A 22908-nucleotide genomic window follows, 5' to 3' on the forward strand; every position below is an offset into this window, starting at 1 on the left:
TCCCTAAGCTGTATCTTTTATATCCTTCTCCACCTTAAACAATGAAGCAAAATACTTATTTAGTACCTCTCCCATCTCCTGTGGTGCCACATGTAAGGGGCCTTGCTGATCTTTAAGGGCCCCTATTTTCTCTCCCTGGCTACCCTTCTGTACTTAATGTATTTGTAAAAAAATTTTCGATTCTCCTTAACCCTATTTGCCGTAGCTACCTCTTGTCCTCTTTTTGTCCTCCCGATTTCTCTCTTAAGTATACCTCTGCTGCCTTTTTACTCTCCTAGGGATTCACTCTGTCCTTGCTGTCTGTACTTGGTGCATGTTTCCTTCAGAAAATTTTTTTGTGCACACTTAATAAATTCCTCTCCATCAAAGCTCTTAACAGTACAGCAGTCCCAATTTATGTTTGGAGAATTAAAATCCCCTCCCATTACCACCTAAACATTCTTAAAGATAAGTAAGATGTCCTTCCAAATTTTGTTTCGCAACTTCCTCTGACTATTGAGGGATCTATAATACAATTCCCATAAGGTGATCATCCCTTTCTTATTTCTCAGTTCCACTTAAATAACTTCCCTAGATGTATTCCCAGGAATATCTTCCCTCAGTACAGCCATAATGTTATTCCTAATCAAAAACGCCACTCCCCCTCCTCTCTAACACCTATCTTTCCGAATGCATCTATATCCTGGAACATTAAGTTGCCAGTCCTGTCCATCCCTGAGCTACGTCTCAGTAATTGTTATGATTCCCTAGTCTCATGTTCCTAACAATGCCCTGAATTCATCTGCCTTATCTGTCAGATTTGGTGCAATAAAATAAATGCATTTCGATTTATCAGTCCTACCTCATTCTCTGCTTTATTCCTGCCTGCCCCGACTGTTTTGATGTGCTTCTTTTCACAACTGGAAAAGTGTGAGGCTAATCTCTTTCCTCACTATCTCCCTGAGTATTCTTCCTGCCCTGCCAAGTGTAGTTTAAATCCTCCCGAGCAGCTCTAGCAAATCTTCCCATCATTATATTATCCACCTTCCAATTCAGGTCTAATCCGTCTGTCCTTGTACAGGTCACATCTATCTCTGAAGAGCTTCCAATGATCCTTTTCCCATGCACCAGCTCCTCAGCCACTCATTCATCTGCTATATCCTCCTGTTCCAACCCTCATTAGCTTGTAGCACCGGGAGAAATCCAGATACTACTACCCTCTAGGATCTACTTTTTAAATTTCTGCCTAACTTCTTATATATTCTCTCCTCAGAATCTTGCCCTTTTTCTATATTAGTTCCAATGTATACTACATTCTCCTGTTGGTCCCTCTCCCTTGACATTATTCTGTACCTTCTCCATGGTATCTTTGATCTTGGCACCAGGGAGGTAATGCACCATTCTGATGCCCTGCTGTCAGCCACAGAATTGTCTGTCTGATCCTCTGACTAGAAAGACTCCTATCACAATTGATCGCTTGGAATCTGACATACCCCTTGTTACATAAGAGCAAGTCTTGGTGCGAGAAACCTGGCAGTCTGTGCTACATTCCCCTGAGAGCACTGGCCCCCACATTTTCCAAAACAACATTCTTGTTTAAGATGGTGACAGCCACAGGAGACTCCTGCATGACCTGCCTCCCTCTCCAATCTTGCCTGGAGGTCACCCATCTGCCTGATTGAATCTTCGGTTTATCTCCTTCCCTGCAACTGCCATCCATCGCACCCTCTAACTCCTGTTAATTCCTCATTGCCTCTAACTGTCTCTCCAACCAATCCATATGATCCAATAGAATTCGCAACCAAAAACACTTTCTGCGGACGTACTCATCAGCAACATGGAATCTTCCACATGTGACAGGAAGAGCATATCACTCTACTCAATGCTATTTTTGCACCTTAACAATCTACAGACATAGAAAATAGCCCAGCCTTACTGCTCTAGGCTAACCGAGGGCCTATGTTTTATACTTTTACAGATTAATCAAGAGAGAGATCTCAATAAAAACATACAATCAAAAAAGAATTATTCTACTCATTGTAGATTTACAATAAAAGAGTAAGCTTACACTTTTAAAAGTGCTTTCCTGCTGTGAGCTCCCCCACACAGTTTTCTCTGTTGAATTTCACTGTTTATGCTTCTCAGAACAAACTCCGCTGTCCACAGATACTTGTTTCTAAACAGCAGAGGCACTCAACTATGTAGGTTCATTGCTGGCTCCTACAGATGTGCAGGTTTACTTTTCCATTTGTTTCACTTCCCACATTGCCACTGCGTTGTCTCTTTTTTTTTATTGGGCACAAGTTCATGCTGGATAGGGAAAAGGGCCCCTTAATTGTCTGATCATTGGGGGGTGAGGTAGTTATGGATTGTAGCTGCATAGAAGCTCTGCTATGCAATGCTCTGAGGATTTAGATATGGTGACAGAAATAAATGATGTTGACCATACACCAACTCTCTTTAGTGTATAATTACCTCAAATGGGCTTTGATGCTTTTGACACCTGAAGGCTGAACCATACTAATGCAATCTAGTGAGCATTTATTAACGAGTGGCAGAGACATGATTGAACAGGATTCCATTGGAATCTTATTCCCTGAGGTCTCAGCTCATGCTGATCTGATACCACTGACAACGGACTACTGTTATTAACACCTTATGCTATACTTGATGCATCGGTCACAGTCTTTCTTGTAGTCTTCTCAATAGGCAGGAGCATAGAGGAGTTCAACACCAACTTGACACAGGGATTTGGAGCACATCCTTTTCAACTTGGAAATGTGGTCAATTCCTCAGCAGAGTATTGGATCTATCATGCTGTAGTGTCTGATGGCTGATGTCACGATTTTACGATTCTTTTCCAAATATATAGGCATGAATCTTTCACAATTCTGATGGTCTAAACTTTCTTAGTTCTGGCAACTAGAAGATTTCTATCTGGACTCTCCTTGGAAGCTTTCCAGATTAGAAACCACTTCTGCTAAAGTGACAGGTTCCCCTGAACTAACTTGATTCCCCTCAGAGGAAAAACTGTTCTACCTTCTCAACTAAAACTTTGAACCATCTGTTATTAAGTTAAAGCTAAAGTAATGCTTTAGCTTGTCATAAACTCAAGTCAATAAACAATTTGTCTTTTAACTCTGACTTGGAGGAGCCGGGGTTGAACTGGGGCGAACAAAGTTAAAAATCACACAACACCAGGTTATAGTTCAACAGGTTTATTTGGAAGCACTGGCTTTTGGAGCACTGCTCCTTCATCAGATGGTTGTGGAGCTGAAGATAATGCTCACAGAATTTATAGCCAAAGGAGTCCAGTGTCATGGAGATGTGACACAGCCAACAATATTAGGTTGAAACTTTCATCTTTTATAAGGGGATATGCTGTTCTTTCTGAAGTTATTTCTCAGGCACTTAACTGCATTCAAATGCTTTCTTGGCATTAATGTTCTTAGGTCATGATCCAAATGGCTTTTTTTTAAAAGCGTTACCTTCATAAATCTAGCCAAAATTTATCTGCCTATATTTTTTAAGTCCAAATCCCAAAATATAAATCGATATTACACGGCTCTTGTCAATGCACTGTAAGCTCCTTTTGAGCACCGAAGTAGTAGTTTGCAGATCAGATTTCTGTTTTAAGTGACTTTAATTGAGGCTTAAACAATAGCTACAACTTTCTCTTCTTTGAAATAGTGCCTTGGGATATTTTATATCTAGCTAAAGAGGGTATGCAGTACCTTAGTTTACTGGCATCTCTGAAAGCCAGCAACCCTCATGATTCAATACTCCAAGTGTTAATTCTATCTAGTTCTGTTCATTTATTCGTGATTTTAAAAGGTTTGTCACCAAATATCTGATTTAAGTTTAATCACTGGTGTTTTTTTGAGCTGAATTTAAGATAGGAAATCTGTCATAGACCAGTAATAAAAACACACATTGCTGGTGAAACTCTGCAGGTCTGGCAGCATCTGTAGGAAGAAAACAGAATTAACATTTCAACTCCAGTGATTCATCATCAGAATTCTTCTCAAAAATGTTAACTCTGTTTTCTTCCCATAGGTGCTGTCAGACCTCCTGAGTTTTGCAGCTTTTGTTTCATATCTTCAGCATCTGCAGTTCTTTGCTTTATATTACTGATATCGGCCAGTGAAGTCTTTGGTAAAATTGAGAGCTTTGACAGACAAATAAATCTTAAAACTGCACTCGCTGCTTCCCTGTCTCATCTAAATCCCATTTTAGGATCTTGGTAATGTAGTTGCATTTAATGTAATGTGACATGCATTTAAACAGTGCCTTCCATGAACTAAGGCATTCAGTGGAGTATAATTGCATGAAATTTGGCACTCAAGCCAAAGACATCAGGTGACCAAATATTTGTCATCCAAGATGGAGGACGGGAAAAGTTCTGGCTGTAACAGACTGCTTTTTTTGAGATATTTAAGGTGTTGGAGGTGATTACCTCAAGTTCCAGGAGCAGCACTTACTGTTTAATACGCTGTTGCATTGTTTTGGAACTTAAAAAGTCAAAACAACAGGACTTTTAAAAGGGAGAGGAACAGACAGATAAAGGAAGCATATGGTAAGGTCAGTCGGTGGGGGGGGAAGGTGGAGAGAGGAAAAGAAAGAAACCTACACTGCTAACTGACACAGCAGTGAACCTGCACACAGTTACTGCCTTTGCTGTTTGAATTCATGTATTGCTGGGCATTGGGGTGCGTCTGGGAAGATTAAGTGTAATTCACAACGCATCTTGGAGGAACCTGTTTGGGAGAGGTAAGTGAAACAGATAAGTGAATATTTTTAAGTGTGGCCTTAGAGTAATCTGCAATAGTGAGTAGAGTGAGTTCTTTTTTAATTATATGTTTTATTGAGATATGTCTCTTGATGAAACTTAATAATAAAAATCATAAGTATGAAGTTAGCCTGGTTTTGTAGAGGAATAAGACGGGGCTATTTTCTGGGTCTGTGGATTGAAAGAAGCATAAATGGCCCTTAGGAGAGTAATGTGCTCTTTTTGTCAGATGTGGGAGTTCAGGGAGAGTTTACGGGTTACTGAGGATTATATCTGCAATAAATGCCATTAGTTGCGAATCCTAACAACTCAAGTAGATTGGTTGGATAGACCGTTAGAGGGAATGATCAATTTACAAGAGCAAGGGGATGTGATGGATGGTAGTTATAGGAAGGGAAAAAAGTCTCAGATACAGTCACATAGATGGGTTAACTCCAGGAAAGGTAAGAGAGGTAGGCAGCTAGTGCAGGGAGTTTTCTGTGGCTATCCCCATTTCAAACAAGTATGCTGTTTTGGAAAATGTAGGGGATGATGGATTCTCATGATAATGTAGCGAGAACGGCCAAGTTTCTGGTATTGAGACTGGCTCTAATGTAACGAGGGGTACGTCGGGTTCCAAGAGAACAATTGTGTTTGTGGACTCTCCAGTCTGAGGCAAAGACAGATGTTTCTGTGGCAAACAATGAAAGATCAGAATGGTGTGTTGCCTCCCTGGTGCCAGGATCAAGGATATCTCAGAGAGGGTGCAGAATGTTCTCAAAGGGGCGAAGAGCTAGCAAGTTGTCATTGTCCACATTGGAACCAATCACAAGAAGGGAAAAGGAGGAGATTCTGAAAGGAAAACATATAGCGTTAGGCAGGAATTTAAAAAGGAGATCTTCGAGAGTAGTAATATCTGGATTACTTCCAGTGCTGAGAGCTAGTGAGGGTAGGAAGAGGAGGATAGAGCTGATAAATGCATGGCTGAGGAGCTGATGTATGGGTGAAGGATTCACATTTTTGGATCATTAGAATCTCTTCTGGGGTATAAGTGACCTGTACAAGAAGGATGGATTGCACCTAAATTGGAAGGGGACTAATATACTGGCAGGGAGATTTGCTAGAGCTGCTCGGGAAGATTTAAACTATTATGGTGTGGGGGTGGGACCCAGGGAGATAGTGAGGAAAGAGATCGATCTGAGACTGGTACAGTTGAGAAGAGAAGCGAGTCAAATGGTCAGGGCAGGCAGGGACAAAGCCGAGAACAAGATAGGACTGATCTATTAAACTGCATTTATTTCAATGCAAGGGGCCTTACAGGGAAGGCAGATGAACTCAGGGCATGGTTAGGAACGTGGGACTGGGATATCATAGCAATTACAGAAACATAGCTCAGGGATGGGCAGGACTGGCAGCTTAATGTACCAGGATACAAATGCTACAGGAAGGATAGAAAGGGAGGCAAGAGAAGAGGGGGAGTAACATTTTTCATAAGGGATAGGATTGCAGGTGTACTAAGAGAGGATATTCCCAGAAATACATCCAGGGAGGTTATTTGAGTTGAACTGAGAAAGAAGAAAGGGATGATCACGTTACTGGGATTGTAGTATAGACCCCCTAATAGTCAGAGGGAAATTGAGAAACAAGTTTGTAAGGAGATTCAGTTATCTGTAAGAATAATAGGGTGGTTATGGTAGGGATTTTAACTTTCCAAACATAGACTGGGACTGCCATCATGTTAAGGGTTTAGATGGAGAGAAATTTGTTAAGTGCATACAAGACAATTTTCTGATTCAGTATGTGGATGTAGCTCCAAAAGAAGGTGCAAAACCTGACCTACTCTTGGGAAATAAGGCAGGGCAGGTGACTGAGGTGTCATTGGGGGAGCACTTTGGGGCCAGCAATCATTATTCTATTAGTTTTTAAATAGTGATGGAAAAGGATAGACCAGACTTAAAAGTTGAAGTTCTAGATTGGAGGAACACTAATTTTGATGGTATTAGGCAAGAAGTTTCAAAAGCTGATTGGAGGGAGATATTTGCAGGTAAAGGGACGGCTGGAAAATGGGAAACCTTCAGAAATGAGATAACGAGAATCCAGAGAAAGTATATTCCTGTAAGGGTGAAAGGAAAGGCTGGTAGGTGTAGGGAATGCTGGATGATGAAAGAAATTGAGGGTTTGGTTAAGAAAAAGAAGGAAGCATATGTCAGGTATAGACAGGATAGATCGAGTGAATCCTTAGAAGATTATAAAGGAAGTAGGAGTGTACTTAAGAGGGAAATCAGAAGGGCAAAAAGGGGACATGAGATTGCTTTGGCAAATAGAGGTAAGGAGAAACCAAAGGGTTTTTGCAAATACATTAAGGACAAAAGGGCAACTAGGGAGAGAATAGGGCCTTTCAAAGATCAGCAAGGCAGCCTTTGTGTAGAGCCACAGGAGATAGGGCATATATTAAACAAGTATTTTGAATCAGTGTTTACTGTGGAAAAGGACATGGCGGATGTAGAATGTACGGAAATAGATGGTGACATCTTGAAAAATGTCCATATTACAGAGGAGGAAGTGCTGGATGTCTTGAAATGCATAAAAGTGAATAAATCCCCAGCACCTTATCAGGTGTACCCTAGAACTCTATGGGAAGCTAGGGAAGTGATTGCTGAGCCCCTTGCTGAGACATTTGTATCATCGATAGTTACAGGTGAGGTGCCTGAAGATTGGAGGTTGGCCAACATGATGCCGTTGTTTAAGAAAGGTGGTAAGGACAAGCCAGGGAAGTATAGACCGGTGAGCCTGACGTCGGTGGTGGGCAAGTTGTTGGAGGGAATCCTGAGGGACCGGATGACCATGTATTTGAAAAGGCAAGGAGTGATTAGGGATAGTCAACATGGCTTTGTGCGTGGGAAATCATGCCTCACAAACTTGATTGAGTTTTTTTAGGAAGTACCAAAGAGGATTGATGAGGGCAGAGTGCTGGACATGATCTATATAGACTTCAGTAAGGCATTTGACAAGGTTCCCCATGGGAGACTAGTTAGCAAGGTTAGATCTCACGGAAACAGGGAGAACTAGCCATTTGGATACAGAACTGGCTGGAAGGTAGAAGACAGAGGATGGTGGTGGAGGGTTGTTTTTCAGACTGAAGGCCTATGACCAGTGGAGTGCTACAAGGATGAACATAGATATAGTTAGCAAGTTTGCAGATCACACCAAAATTGGAGGTGTTGTTGACAGCGAAGAAGGTTACCTCAGAATACCATGGGATCTTGATCAGATGGGCCAATGGGCTGAAAAGTGGCAGATGGAGTTTAATTTAGATAAATATGAGGTGCTGCATTTTGGGAACGCAACCCTTAGCAAGGCTTATACTGTTAATAGTAAGGTCCTGGGGAGTGTTGCTGAACAAGGAGACCTTGGAATGCAGGTTCATAGCTCCTCGAAAGTGCAGTCGCAGGTAGATAGGATAGTGAAGAAGGCATTTGATATGCTTTCCTTTGTTGATCAGAATACTGAGTGCAGAAGTTGGGAGGCCATGTTGCGGCTGTACAGGACATTGATTAGGCCACTTTTGGAATATTGTATGCAATTCTGGTCTCGGAAGGATGTTGTGAAACTTGAAAGAGTTCAAAAAAGATTTACAAAGGTGTTGCCAGGATTGGAGGATTTGAGCTATAAGGAGAGTTTGAATAGGCTCAGGCTGTTTTCCCTGGAGCATTGGAGGCTGAGGGGTGACCTTGTAGAGGTTTATAAAATCATGATGGGCATGATAGGATAAATAGACAAGGTTTCTTCCCTGGGTTGGAGCTAGAGGGTGTGGATTTAGGGTGAGAGGGGTAAGATATAAAAGAGATCTAAGGAGCAACAATTTCACGCAGAAGGTGGTACGTTTATGGAATGAGCTGCCAGAGGAAATGGTGGAGGCTGGGACAATTGCAACATTTTGTAGGCATTTGGATGGGTATATGAATAGGAAAGGTTTGGAGGATATGGGCCGGGTGCTGGCTGGTGGGAATAGATTGGGTTGGTATATCTGGTTGACATGGAGTCTTGAATTGAAGGGTCTGTTTCCGTGCTGTACATCTCTCTGACTCTATAACTCGACGTAAGTTTTGAAAGAATCAATTACAAGAGGACAGGCTTTGAGATGACACTCCAGAGTTTCGAAAACAAAGGCATAGCTACCAATGCTGGGATGAAAGAAATCTGATGCACAGGGGGCCGGAATTAGTGGAACACAAATCTTGGAGGATGGTGGGCGAGGTGAAGTTACAGAAAAGGAGAACACCAGTAATATTTGTACCTGGGCACTACACCTTAAGGAAGAGTATATTGGCCATGAAGAGAGTCCAATGTAGATTACAAGAATGCTACTTGGACTTCAGGGTTAAATTATGTGGAGGAATTAGGCCTGTATTCTCTGGAATTCGAAAAGCTAAGAGTAAATTGAGTGCAATCTTCAAGATATTAACAGGAAAAGATATTAACAGCTATTAACGGTAGATAAAGATAATCCATTTATACCGATTTAGGGATTCTGGAACTTTAGGCATAATCTGGGGATTAGGGCCAGACTAGACAGGTGAGATATTTGGTGATAGGTATTTGGAACTCAGTTCCATGAACCGAAGTAGATTCTGGACTGGTTGTTAGTTTTAAATCTGAGATAGATACATTTTTGTGAAGCCAAGATGTTAATGGATATGCAAGAAAGGCAGGTACAGTATATGGAATTAGGCCACAGGTCAGCCATGATGTAATTTGATTGAGGACCAGGCTTGAGGGACTGAATGAAAACCCGAAAGAACTGTTGATGCTGTAAATCAGAGAAAAAAAACAGAAGTTGCTGGAAAAGCTCAGCAGTTCTGAGGAGGGCTCACCGGACCCGAAACTTTAACCCTGGTTTCTCTTCACAGATGCTGCCAGATCTGCTGAGCTTTTTCAGCAACTTCTGTTTTTGTTGAGGGGCTGAATAGTCTACTCCTGTTCTTATGCTCTTGTCATGTAGATGAAAGTTTTGAAATTGAGGCATTACATTGGGAGCCACTGTAGATGAGTAGCCAGGAGGAGCAATGGGTGAATGGGACTTTGTGGATTAGGAGGAGGGCAGCAGTGTTTTGGATTGGCTTAAATTTGTGGATGGTGAAAAATGGGAGATTAGCAAGGAAGGTGTTAGAGTCAGTAAGTCTCGTGTTAGCAAAGGCTTAGACAGGGTTTTCAATAAACTTGTCATTCCAAAATACTGAGGAATGGATTTCACATTCCATATGTGCTAATTTTTCCAGAGTGCATTTTGGACGTTTCTGTGTTCGGTTGAATAGATGCCTATTCCCAGCAGTGTGCAACAACAGTCTGAATTTACCAGAAACTACCCACCCATTGTTATCGCCTGGCTGGAGCTGATGTGTTGAGGACATTTGGCAATGGTATTCAAATACCATTGAAACTCCTTGGACCTATTCTACCTGTAGCCAGCAGAGAGCAACCTGAATCCTATTATTTGAGTTCTGTAACAGAGCTACATTGTTTTTGTTCAGATCCATTTGAAGACTTTTGTACCTGGTAACTTTCCCTGCCATTGGAGGGAGCTGTGGCCCATCGTGAAAGCTGTGAAAGTGCACATCAACTCCATGGCAACTACTTCTTTGTAATTCACATGATCTTGAAATTTCTGACTATATTTTCAATGTTTCCTCAGTGATTTGAAATAGAACTTTTAATTTGTTATTGGGAATATCCTCATGGCAGTGAAAGATTGGCAACATTTTGTTGAAAGTAAAATGAATGTTACTGTAAGGGCTTTTTTTTGATGATTAGTCTGACAAAGGAGTCCATTTAAAGCAATCATCTTTCTCTCCCAGTAGTCTGTGTGTTTCCAGCATATTGTGCACTTTTTGTCATTCAAATTTCTAGCATGGAGGAGTTTTCTTTTTTATTTTGACTGCTACCAAGCACGAATGTTAAAGCCATCTGATACATGCATATTTTGTATACAGTGTTTGATCTCATTCTCTGTAAGGTGCTTGGTATGTGAATAGTTACACACAGCTCAATGTGGTCGATCATTCTTGTCATTATTTGTGCAGGAGTGAGATTTGTATGAAGGAAGTCCGGAATTGACCAGCTGGTGGGATCAGGTGATCTCCTGGGGCTGGCAGTTTGTCTATGCCAGTGTTTCGTTCTTGTATGGATTTTGCTGATTCCTTGCTTAACAACAGCCAACAGACTCTTGGAACAAATATTTTGCTGTTTTGAGTTTCAAATTTCTAATATAGTCAATATCTGTAACCTTTGACCCATGGGCTTACACACAGTAATAATTCAACTGTTCTTAGTTTGTAATATGACCTGCTTAAACCCAATAGAAAGAAAATGCCATGAGTACCAGGAGAAAAGACAAGTGACAACTGAAGAATGCCTGAAAATATATTACAGCCACTTTGGTGCATTCTTAGTGTGCTCGTGTTTATATAATAGAGGAAAATGGGGAGATGATGGCCTAGTAGTATTATCACTACACTATTAGTCCAGAGGCCCAGCTAATGTTCTGGAGACCTGAATTCAAATTCTGCCATGGTAGATGGTAGAATTTGAAAATCTAGAATTGGGTCTAATGATGACTGTAAATCCGTTGTTGATTGTTAGTGAACCAGATGGACTTTTCCTAATATCTTTAGGGAGGGAAGCTGCTATTCTTATCTGGTCTGGCCTACATGTGACTCCAGACCTCCAGCGATGTGGTTGACTTTTAACTGCCCTCTGGACAGTTAGGGATGGACAATAAATGCTGGCCTAGCCAGTGACACACTTATCCCACGAATGAATAAATAACAATGCATCATTCAATTTTGACCATCACAAGATCTGACAAACTGCAGAAAGAAATGACAAATTAACTTTAGGTGCTAGCTGAATGATAACTGTTGGCTTGAAAGCTAGAAAAACTTAGTTGGAATGAAATCATGGAGTCTTTTCACATCCAGTTAGCTTTTAAGTCCCACTCCACAGACTTGAGCTCATAATTTAAAATGACAATTAAGCAATGAAACTGAGGGCGTTCTGCATTGTCGGTAGTTCTGTCTTTCAGTTAAGACTTGAAACCAAGGCTTGACTTGCCCCAACAACATTATTGCAATGAAGAGCAAATAAACTCTCCTGGCTAACAACTACTTATTCCTCAACCAAAATGCGTAAAACGTATTATCATTATGTCATTGCTGTTTTTGGGAGCATTTTTGTGCCCAAGTTGTCTGCTGAATTTCCTAAATGTTAGTGGCAGGAATTTCAGTAATGGTAGCTCTGCATGTGATTTGAGAACCAGAACTGTGCTGAGTCCTCCAAGTGCAGCCCAAACCAGATTTATTGCAAGCTCAACACAACTCCTGTGCTTTTCATGTGTATCTCTCTTTGGTTGTGGATTGCTGGAGTCCAACTTTTGCATCCAACTTTACCAAGCAAAGTTGCGTACTTCATCCACATCTTACTTGATGTTTGGCCTGCAACTGCTTCAAGACAACCAGTCTTTCCTGTCATATCTGTTCATTATGTGGAGCATGGCTGTTGCAGTGCATCGTCCCTTTAAGACTGAAAAACATGCATGCGCGCTGAAGTAAAGATTGTTTGTAGGCAGCCTGTCTGTTCCCTGCCTGGCATATTCCTGGTTGCACAGCTGCACACCTATTCACCTTCAAAGGAGCATTGTTTACAACCCACTGGAATTGTTTTGTGTGGGAAATAATAATCAAGATTTCATGTCGGTTAATCAGACTTTACTCTTCCTTTTGTGAGGTTGCATTCACTTTAATTCTTTTGATTAGACAGAGCTAGTTTGATGTCACCTGCTTTTGAACCAGTGCCAAGGATAGAGTGTTTGTGAATTGGCTGGCTTTGCAGTTTATCAACCTGAGTGAAGCAAACATGATTTGCAAAATGTTGGTGACTTGTCAGTGTAATTAGAGGTTAGCTAGATAAACACACAGAAGAGTAAGTGACAGAAGGATATACTGGAGGTTAAATCCAGAAAAATGGGAGAAAGCTTGTGTGGAGTGTAAATGACAATGGCCTAGAATTGTGCCCTTATGTCTGACTAGTTGATGATATATATTGAATATAATTCATTTAACTGATTTGGCCAGCAAGTGTCAATAAAATAATTAAAGGCTCTTTCTTCATGTGTTTGTGCTCGTGTGCACATGTATATACGTACAACCATGAGTTGAATCTTGTAAGCAAAATGTCTCCAGTTGAAACCATTAATTTTTAAAGCACAACCTTGCTCAGGTTAATTTTGAACTAACGTGTAGGTCATTCAATAATAACACACGTTTTGTCAACGCGAATTGGCTGTAACATGATTGATGAATTGTGGATGTTGTTTGGACAGTGTGAACTTTCTACTGAACAGGCATAGCGACTTTCTATTAGCGATCCTCTAGAGTGCAATTTTCGATAGCAGTTTTCCATTGCGATTTTCTACAGCGGGAGGTCGCGTCCTCGCAGAATGACCTATGCTTTCATATACTTTGTTTTTAGAGAACCATTGTCTTCTCTTACTTTCAGAGGAATGCTCTAACTTTCTAGTTATAACTCACTGAGCAGTTTACCAGATTGAGTCGTTAATAGTCTCTCGGTGCCTAGTATTATATCTGTTGCTAAACCTCCAGGGCACATTGTGCCAGTGTCACAATAAAGCTTCATTAGCATTTGGTTACTAAACAGCCAGTGCAATTGAATGCTGAATGTGACCTGCAATGTAGTTCATCCATTCAACTTGTAACTTACTTGATTCTTTTTAATGGAAGAAATTGAAACACCTTGATCTGTAGTTAATTAAATCAATTTTCTTTTTCCTGTTTAAAAATATTATCATTGGCTTGTGTGTATGTGATTAATTTTCTAAAACAACATAGGCCTGTCCTGCTTATTCCCACAGCACCCTCCCTGGGTTTTCAGTTGAACCAGTAATGCCTGTTGCAATCCAGGAAAAGATGCAGGAGTTGAATAAATCCTTTGCATTCACACTAGAAGGCACTAATAGAATTCTAAAATTGCTAAATATTCAAGGAGAAGAAATAACTCTCGCAAGAGAAAAATGCTAAGAAACTAACGAGGCTCAAGATTGTTAACATTCCCCGAACAGGATGAGCTGCATCCTGTGATATTGAAACAAGTATCTGCAGAGAATCTTTCAATTCTGGAGGAATCCCAGAGTTTGGAGAACTGCCAATGTAACACATGCATTCAAGAGAAGAAAGAGACAAAAAGCAAATAATGATAAACCAATTAGCTTAATATCTATTATTGGGAAAAGGTTAGTCTATTATAAAGTAAGAAATAACAGCATTTAGAAATGCATAATATGATTAAGCAAGCCAGGTCACTATAGATCTGCTTTCTCATTAGAGAGAGCTGAGGGGTGGTAATTTTAACCTGAAGATTACCATGCCTCAAGGGAGGAGCAAGGTTGAGAAGGTGGGACCTTTTGTAGTGACCTCAGCTGATATGAGAATTGAACCCATGCTGTTGGCATCACTCTGCCGTTCAGCCAACTAGCTAACTGAGACCAAGTAGTCTCACATAGTTTAAGTGGAAATTATGCCTGACAAATTTGCTAGAATCCTTTTGAGGGGGTAACAAGCAGGATAGATAAGGGGAATGCAATGTATGTTTAGATTTTCAGCAGGCATTTAATAAGATGCCACACATTTAACTCCTTAATAAGACAAGAATCTGTGATGATGGCGCAATATAGTAGCATGGATAGAGAATTGGCTGCCTAATGAAAAAGGGAGTTAGGATAAGGGGAGCATGTTCAAATGGCAATCTGTTACGAGTGTGCGCTGTAGGAATTAATACTGGGGCCATATTTACTGCTAATGTATGCTAATAACTTGGATAAGGAATGTATTATTGCTAAGTTTGCAGATGACTCAAAAGTAGGTGCAAAGGTAAATGATGAGGATGATAGAGGGGTATAGCGAGGTTAAGCGAGTGGATAAAAGCTTAGCAAATGGAATACAATGTGGGAACGAATGAGATAATGCACTTTTGAAGGAGCTGAACATTAAGTGGAGAATGCCTATAGGCAGCTATGAAAAGAGGGCTTTGGGAGACCTAATTCATGGACCACAAAAAAGCTCGCATTCAAATTCAGCAAGTAATAGGATAGGCAAATGAAATATTAGCTTTTATCTTCAGGGGAGTGGAGCATAAAAGTAGGAAGGTTTTGCTAAAATTATGTAAGGCACATGTTAGAGCACAGCTGGAAAACTGTGAATAGTTTTGATCCCTTTATCTCATGAAAGATACTCTGGTATTAGAGGTGGTCCAGAAGAGGTTCGCCAGGCTGACAGTAGGTCTGAAGGGACTGTCTGATGAGGAGAGGTTGAGAAGATTAGGCTTATCCTCAACAGAATTTAGAAGAATAAGAAGTTAACCTATTGAAGCTTACAGGATTCTTAAAGGGCTTAACATGATCTTACAATCTCCTGTCTTTGTTCCTTGTATCGCCCCCCCCCCCCCCCCCCCCCCCACCTCTCATCCCCCTTCATTTTTTTTCCAGGCAGTTGGAGAAGTTTGAGGTATATTAGCATAGTGGATATGTTATTGGTCTGTTAATCGAGAAACCTTAGTTAAAGTCCGACTGTGCAATAAGATATTTTAAATTAAATTAATTAAATAAAATCTGAAAGGCAAATCTATATCTGTTGACCATGACATTACACAATGTCATACAGCTCGTTCACATATGTATTTTAGAGATGGCAATCTGCTACATATGTGACTCCAGACCAATGGCAGCATATCTGACCCTTTACTTTCCTCTGTAATGACCCGAGTACTCAAGGAAGGATTCCATAACCACTTTTGAAAGATAGTTAAGGCCACTAAAAATGCTTTGTCAGAGACACCGATATGCTGAGAAGGTATAAGTATTTTTGACAGAGAATTGGCAGGAGGCTGTAGAGTTTATATTTACTTGCCTGGAATGAATCTTCAAGGCTGGAGGAGAAAAGAGGTCCTAACAGGCCTCACAATTAATGGAATAGACTTCCAAGAGGATGACAACTTCATTAAGCATCACTTTCACAATCTTAACATATCTCAAAGCACTTTACAGCCAATGAAATACTTCTGAAGTGTGTCAGTGCCATGCGGTTGAAATCTCGGTCATGCATTTGTGTAAAGCAAGATCTCTGAAACACCTACACAATACCTTTTTTCCTGGTTTTATACAAAGGACAGTTGGGCAGGACATGAAAAGAAATCCCTTGGTCTTGCATGAATAGTTCTATCAGATCATTTACATCCACTGAAAGCTTGGTTTAATGTCTCATCTGAAATACTGCTGCACTCCCTCAGTATGACTGTGAGGTGTCAGCATTGGTTTCTGTTTGAATCTCCTGAGGTAGGTCATAAACTTCTAATCTTCCGAATGTGAGGCTGTGTATGAATCAGATGACTGATCCACAGTTAACACTGAGAGTTATTGTATCTTGTCTATTCATGTTATGGTTTTGATTCTTGACTCTTGTCTGTATTTATTTAAATGACCTAATTTCAGGATGTTCATCACTACTTTGGAATTGGGTGGGACTGAAAACTTCAACTGACTTTGTGGTAAAAATGGATTTGTGAAAGTCGTTCCTTTCTTTTTCATGGACATTACACTGAAAGTATAGAAGATTATTTGCATCATTGTTTTGTGGGTGCTCATTTTATAGAGTCATACTTGCTGAAAAATTTTTGCAATCTTTTAAAATTTGCACAGCAGATATGTAGTTCCTCTAAAAAGAGCCCCCTAAGCTCTAATGGTCAGATTTTTATTGTTATCACATTTTGATATCAAAATATACCCATAAAGGAAGCTTGACCACCAAATGCAAAGTAACATACATGAATAAAATGGAGCTATTGATTGCATACTTAATTTATTTTATCTTTGACAGTTTGCAGAATGGTTGCACACTGTTAATGGAAGTGGAATGTCTTTGCTAAAATGTGAATGGAAAAATAAATATTTGCAATTATATCATGTTTTTCTGGACCTTGTGAAGTCATAGAATCCCTACAGTGTGCAAGCAGGCCACTCGGCCCATCACGTCCACACTGACCCTCCAGAGAGCATCCTATCCAGACCCATCTCCACCCCCATAACCCTGCAATTCTCATGGCTAATCCACTTAGTCTGCATGTTATAGGCAATTTAGAAGGCATGGCCAATCCACCTAACCTGAACATTTTTGGACTGTGCGAGGAAGAAAACCCACACAGACATGGGGAGTATGTGGGAACTGCACACGCACACAATCAAACAAACTTTGCCCACTGTTGTACAAATGAAAGGTCTCGCGCAAATTCTTTCCCTTGACTGAAGAAAAATTGAGGATGTGACCTGAGTAACTAATATCACTCACTAGGATTTCAGGATCACAAATTTAATAGTTGTTTGCTATGCACTTGATTAACTAAATTATTCCTAATTCACTAATGGATTAATTTATGTGGACAGGCTACATCACCTATTGTGTATTTCCTTGAGTTTAGAGTTCACTTAAACTGAAATGTTTAACATATTAGATTATCCTGATAAGGTTCAGAATGAAAAAATGTTTTTTCTGCAAGTGGGATTCCAGACAGAAATAATTATGCACACTGACAGAAGGTTGATATTCAGAGAACACAGATTTGAAATGATTTGCAAAGGAACTTAAGGATATATAATTTAAGAACTAGGAACAGGAATAAACAATTGAGTCCCTCCAGCCTGCTGTGCCATTTAACATGATCATGTTTGATCTCATTTGGGCCTCAACTCCATTTTCCTGTCTGCTCCACATAATCCTTTAACTCATCACTAATTTAAAAATCTATATCTTCTCCTTTTAAATTTACTCAATGTTCTAGCATCCACTGCACTTTGGGGTAGTGGGTTTCACAGATTGACCTTGAGAGAAGTAATTCCTCTTCATCTTTGTTTAAAGCTGTCACCCTTTAGTCTAAAATGACAGCCTCACATTCTCTATTGTTCTGCAAAGGGAAACATCCACTCTACGTCTACTTTGTCAATCTTCTTTAGCATCTTATACTCTTCAGTTAGATCTCTTCCATTCTTCTAAGGTCCAGTAAGTATAGGTCAAAGCTGTACAATTTCCCCTCATAAGACAAACCTATTTACCTCTGGAATTAACCAAGTGAGCCTTCTTTGAATTGCCACCAATGCGATTACATCCCTCCTCAAGTAAAAGGACGAGAATTATATGCAATACCCCAGCTGCAGGTTCACAGATGCCTGATACACCTCTGAAAACGCTGCCCTACTACTATGTGGTATCGGAGGAAAATTGTTTATCATGTCATTAGGACCTGGGGTTAACTCCAAGGAAGTGGTGGTGGTAAATTGTCTTTTCAGAAGGGAATTGGCCATGTATTTGAACAAAAGGATTTTAGTGCTGAAGGGAGAGACACAGGGGGCTTGCGCCTGTATGGCTTCCTTCTTTGCTATAACCATTCAACAATTCATTGGCATGATCTCACATTTAGAACTAGACCAAAGGAATGAGAAACACATTTACCACCATAAATCAAGCCATTTACTTGGTCATACGGCATGTAAACAGAACCTTCAGTCCAACTTGTCCCTTTGATCAGCTACCCTAAATAAATCTAGTCTCATTTGCCAGCCTTTGGCCCATATCTCTCTAAACTCATCCTATTCACATACCCATCCAGATGCCTTTTAAATGTTGTAGTTGTACCAGCCTCCGTCACTTTCTCTGGCAGCTCATTTCATATGTGCACCATCCTCTGTGTGATAAAAATTTCCCTTCAGTTCCTTTTGAATTTTTCCTTTCTCACCTTAAATCTTTAACCCCGGTGGCACAGTGGTTAGCACTGTTGCCTCACAGCGCCAGAGACCTGGGTTCAATTCCTGCCTCAGGCGACTGACTGTGTGGAGTTTGCACATTCTCCCCGTGCCTGCGTGGGTTTCCTCCGGGTGCTCCGGTTTCCTCCCACAGTCCAAAGATGTGCGGGTCAGGTGAATTGGCCATGCTAAATTGTCTGTAGTGTTAGGTAAGGGGTAAAGGTAGGGGTATGGGTGGGTTGCGCTTCGGCGGGTCGGTGTGGACTTGTTGGGCCGAAGGGCCTGTTTCCACACTGTAAGTAATCTAATCTACCCCCTAGTTTTGAACTCTCCCCAGTCTGGGGAAAATACCTTGGCTATTTACCCTACATATGCTCCTCATGATTTTATAAACCATGTAAGGTCATCCCTAAGCCTCCAAAGCTCCAGAAAATAGCCCCAGTCTATTCACCCTCTCCCCATAGCTCAAAACCTCCAACCCTAGAAACACCCCTTACTAAATCATTTCTGAACCCTTTCAATTTTCACAGCAGCCTTCTTAAAGCAGGGAGTCCAGAATTGAATGCAGTATTCCAAAAGTGGCATAACCAATGTCCCATACAGCGACAACATGACCTCCCAACTCCTACTCAATGATTTGACCAATAAAGAAAAGTATACCAAACACCACCTTCACTACCCTGTCTACCTGGGACTCCACCTTCAAGGAACTATGAACTTGCACCCTGAGCTAATTTTGTGTGGCAACACTTCCCAAGAGCCTACCATGAAGTGTATAAGTCCTGCCCTGATTTGCTTTGCTAAAATGCAACACCTCATATTTATTTAAATTAGGCTCCATCTACCAATTCTCTGCACACCTGATCAAGGTCCCTTTGTACTCTGAGATGCATGCAACAATTTACTTTAACTAAGAGTTCAAAATACACCAATTATAAAGTGAGCATTGTATTAGGTACTATGCTGTAGGATTTGCAGGACTGATGTGACCTACCTCCTCATCCAGAAAAGTTAGTGTTCTACTAAAATTGAACTATTGATTGTCATAATCTCCTAGTGTGTCTCACTCCCTACTGGAAACAAAGGGGTATTTGTTTTTTGCCATTTCTGAGTTCATATCTTTTATTTTGTTCCAATGATAGGGCTTGCCAAGCTGAAGCCAGAGGCTGATGTTTCTGTGTACCTAGTAGCTATTAAGAATGTAGATTGGATAATAATTGCAAAGCTGTATGTAAGAAATCTTGTGTTGTGCACAATCTTGAATAAACTTTCTTTAATCTTGTGACTGGAGAAGATTGGAATGAAAAGCTGCATGATTTGCTGTCAGGGAGACATCCCTATAGGTGCAGGTCTGTGCCTGTACACTGCTTTTTAGGCACTTTCCTTTTTGAAGGATTTATGTGTGTATCATCTTCCAAGTCAGCCAACTACATTTTGCCTTTTATTTCACTGAGTTATTTAATGAATAAAGTGAATTTTAAAATAAGCACCACAAATTCTTCTTCAGCGAGTCACGCTGACTCGCCCTACTCTCCTTACTCATTTCAGTCCTTACGTTTTTGTTCCGTGATAAATTAGACAATTTTTCTAACTGGTTGTGTTTGTTGTCGGAGTGCTGCAGGGAATACCATGATTCTACATGCTCTTCAACCACTTTGTTATGATAATTGTTGGGGAGGAATGTCTTTTACTTTTGAGAAAAGGTGTGCTAAATTTATTTTCCATCCAGACCAGTAGGATGGTTGGGGGGGAGTGGCTATTCTTGAGATGAAGTGGGAGGAGTCTCTTCAGTAAGCACGCCTGCCTTACTTTTGTATGTCTCAGCACTGAAAATGGAAATGTCAGATCGTTGCATTGAACAGCCTGGACGAGAGATGGGCCTTTTCCCCAGTGAAAGAGAGCTGAACGCTCGGCTGGTGAACCGGATGTGTTGTATGGGTTAGTACCTTGTATGTCCCACATGTATCTTTGGCTCAGCTACAGTGTAAAATTCACGCCCAGGCTGTAAAGTCAGACACTGCTTCAGTTAAATGCTGTTCCAATAATAAGCTGTAACTTGAAATGCTTGTGCCTCTTCATTCCTTCATGGTTTATGGCTTTAGTCACTTCACAATTTAAACCTCTGTCCCCTCTGATTGCATTCAAAGTGATTAGCAAAGGACCCAGAGGAGCTGTGGGATTTTGTTTTCAGTGCCCTACCTGAAAGGGTGGTGGGAGCAGAATCAAAAGTAACTTTTTAAAAGGTAACTGGATAAATACTTGAAGACAAGTGAAATATGCTGCCTGAGGATCGACCATCAGTGGTGTGACTAATGTGCACTGTTCTTTCAAAGGACTGACACTTGCATGACGGGCTGAATGAGCACCTTGCGTACTATATGAATATATGAATGTTGAAATCAAATCTTCAGTTGTAACCCAAAGTTAGCTTGGAGTTTGTGCAAACTCTATCTTTTCTTTGGCTTCCTCCACTAAGCTGTGCTTGTGCAATTTGTACTGAGTGCATGTGGAGTGGCATTATCACTGACCCTGTTCCTTCAAAACCTATCTTTGTAACCAAGCTCACGGCCACCTGAGCCAGTTCCTTCCTTGCCAAGTCTATGCCAAATTCTGTAAAGTGCCCCGGATGTTAGAAGTGCTGTATAGATTCAAGGTTTTGTCCATGACAATAATTATGAGTCACCTAAAAACCTAGGCGTAGTATGTTGTGAGGAATAACTTGTTGGCGTTTTTGTTGCCTTTGGGTTCGGCTTAAAAATGCAATTTTCTACGTTTTACTCAATGAGGAAATTGGACACTGTTCTGAGCATAATCTGACTCATGACTGGTATCTGTCCTTCTCATTGTTTTGCTCTTTAAGGTGATCAGTGGTCAGTGATAATGTATACTGATACTGCTTGTCCTGTGTCAGGAGCTTTGTGATTGGGAATGCATGTGCATATCTATGTTTGCAGACCTCTCAGAGATAAGACTTGATTCTTTCAAGCTAATCACTGAATGATTAAAATAGTCCAAATATGACCATAATGTCCTTGTGAATGCCACAATAATCATCACCCTTTCGACTACCTCCGACTTCTTGCTATTTTACAGGGGTATATGATGAGGATGGTATCGGGATCAATTTAAATTCTTGCCTTCCACCAAAATTATTCATGCTTCGACCTCCTCCATTGGAAACTGTCCCTTTCCTGTTGTAGAATTGGTTTTTAATATTTGCTACTGAGGTTGCCACTTTGATAATGATGGGTTATGATGCTCCAGAACCATATCCCATCGCATAACTCTGGCTCGGTGAGTGGCATTCTTGCCTCTGAAGCAGACGGTTGCAGTACAGTAGTAGGATAACATGTAGTTTGACACTACTGAAGGCGTTGCTGCAGTCAGCGGTACTGACTGTTGAATGAGCTGTTGAAGGTCCTGTCTTCCCTCTCAGCTGAGCATCAAAGATTCCCACAACACTGTTTTGAAGAAGAGAAGAGGCGTTGTCCCATTGTTATTTTCCTTCCCAGAATCCCACTCTCTTTCCATTCTCCCTCTCCTACCATTCTCTTATGTTCCACTGTTATCTCTTCCAAAATCTATTCTAATTCCCACTCCCCATCCAGGAACTTCTGATCACACATGCACCTCATTCAGATTTGCTCCTTGCTGCCACACTGTGGCCCTCTCTGAAGCCAAGTCAGTACAAGGATAAAATACAGTGTACTTCAAGTAGAAGACTGCAGCATCAGATGTTAGAACATATCGTTCCCTGGAACGCACTGCATTCCATTTGGCTAAGCTAAACTGTAACAACCCTTGGAGCTGTCTAAACAGTTCAGTTAGTTTCTGGTGGTTTTTATTTCAAAAAGCAGCACAGCTCTGTCACAGAACCTTTAGAAGATTTAACAATCTTCAGTGAAGACATGGATAATCTCTTTTGGCTGCAATTAGCCCTATTGGAAAATTTTCGTTTCTTAACTTGGAGGACTTGGCTATTTTGTTTGTCAAGGCACTGCATTTTATTGTGTAACAAGACTTGTACTTGTTCTCCATCCTGCCTTTTACTTGATGGAGTCCCCAAAAGTGCTTCAATTTTGTGTTTTTAAGGGAACTAATATCAAACATTTTTTAAAAAATGGCAGCCCTCAACTTCTGGGTTTCCAGTTGAAACTGTAGATTATTCCAAAGGTCCTGTAGGGTGGTGGAGGGAAGGAAGCTTCAATGTGAACTATTTGAAGTGTTTCATGGTCATTTTCAACAAGACAACATCTGGTAAAGAGAGAGCCTGATGCGTGAAAAAGGGTTTGTTCAAAGACAG

At 40.7% G+C, this 22908-nt stretch overlaps 1 protein-coding gene across 10 annotated transcripts in view; it reads left to right on the forward strand.

The window, feature by feature from the left end:
* The window catches only part of dst (dystonin), a 624072-nt gene that overhangs the window by 103407 nt on the left and 497757 nt on the right, over positions 1–22908 (forward strand). Inside the window, exon 1 of one of the 10 annotated variants that reach the window (XM_060852162.1) lies at positions 20478–20543. The exons of the other annotated variants lie outside the window; for them this stretch is intronic. Within the exon in view, the coding sequence (XP_060708145.1) occupies positions 20480–20543 (64 nt within the window). The 5' untranslated portion in view covers positions 20478–20479. Of the gene's footprint in view, positions 1–20477; positions 20544–22908 lie in introns of those variants that run through there. 10 annotated transcript variants of the gene reach the window in all.

The sequence above is a fragment of the Hemiscyllium ocellatum genome, chromosome 3 (genome assembly GCF_020745735.1).
Source record: "Hemiscyllium ocellatum isolate sHemOce1 chromosome 3, sHemOce1.pat.X.cur, whole genome shotgun sequence".
In the NCBI taxonomy this organism is placed as follows: domain Eukaryota; kingdom Metazoa; phylum Chordata; class Chondrichthyes; order Orectolobiformes; family Hemiscylliidae; genus Hemiscyllium; species Hemiscyllium ocellatum.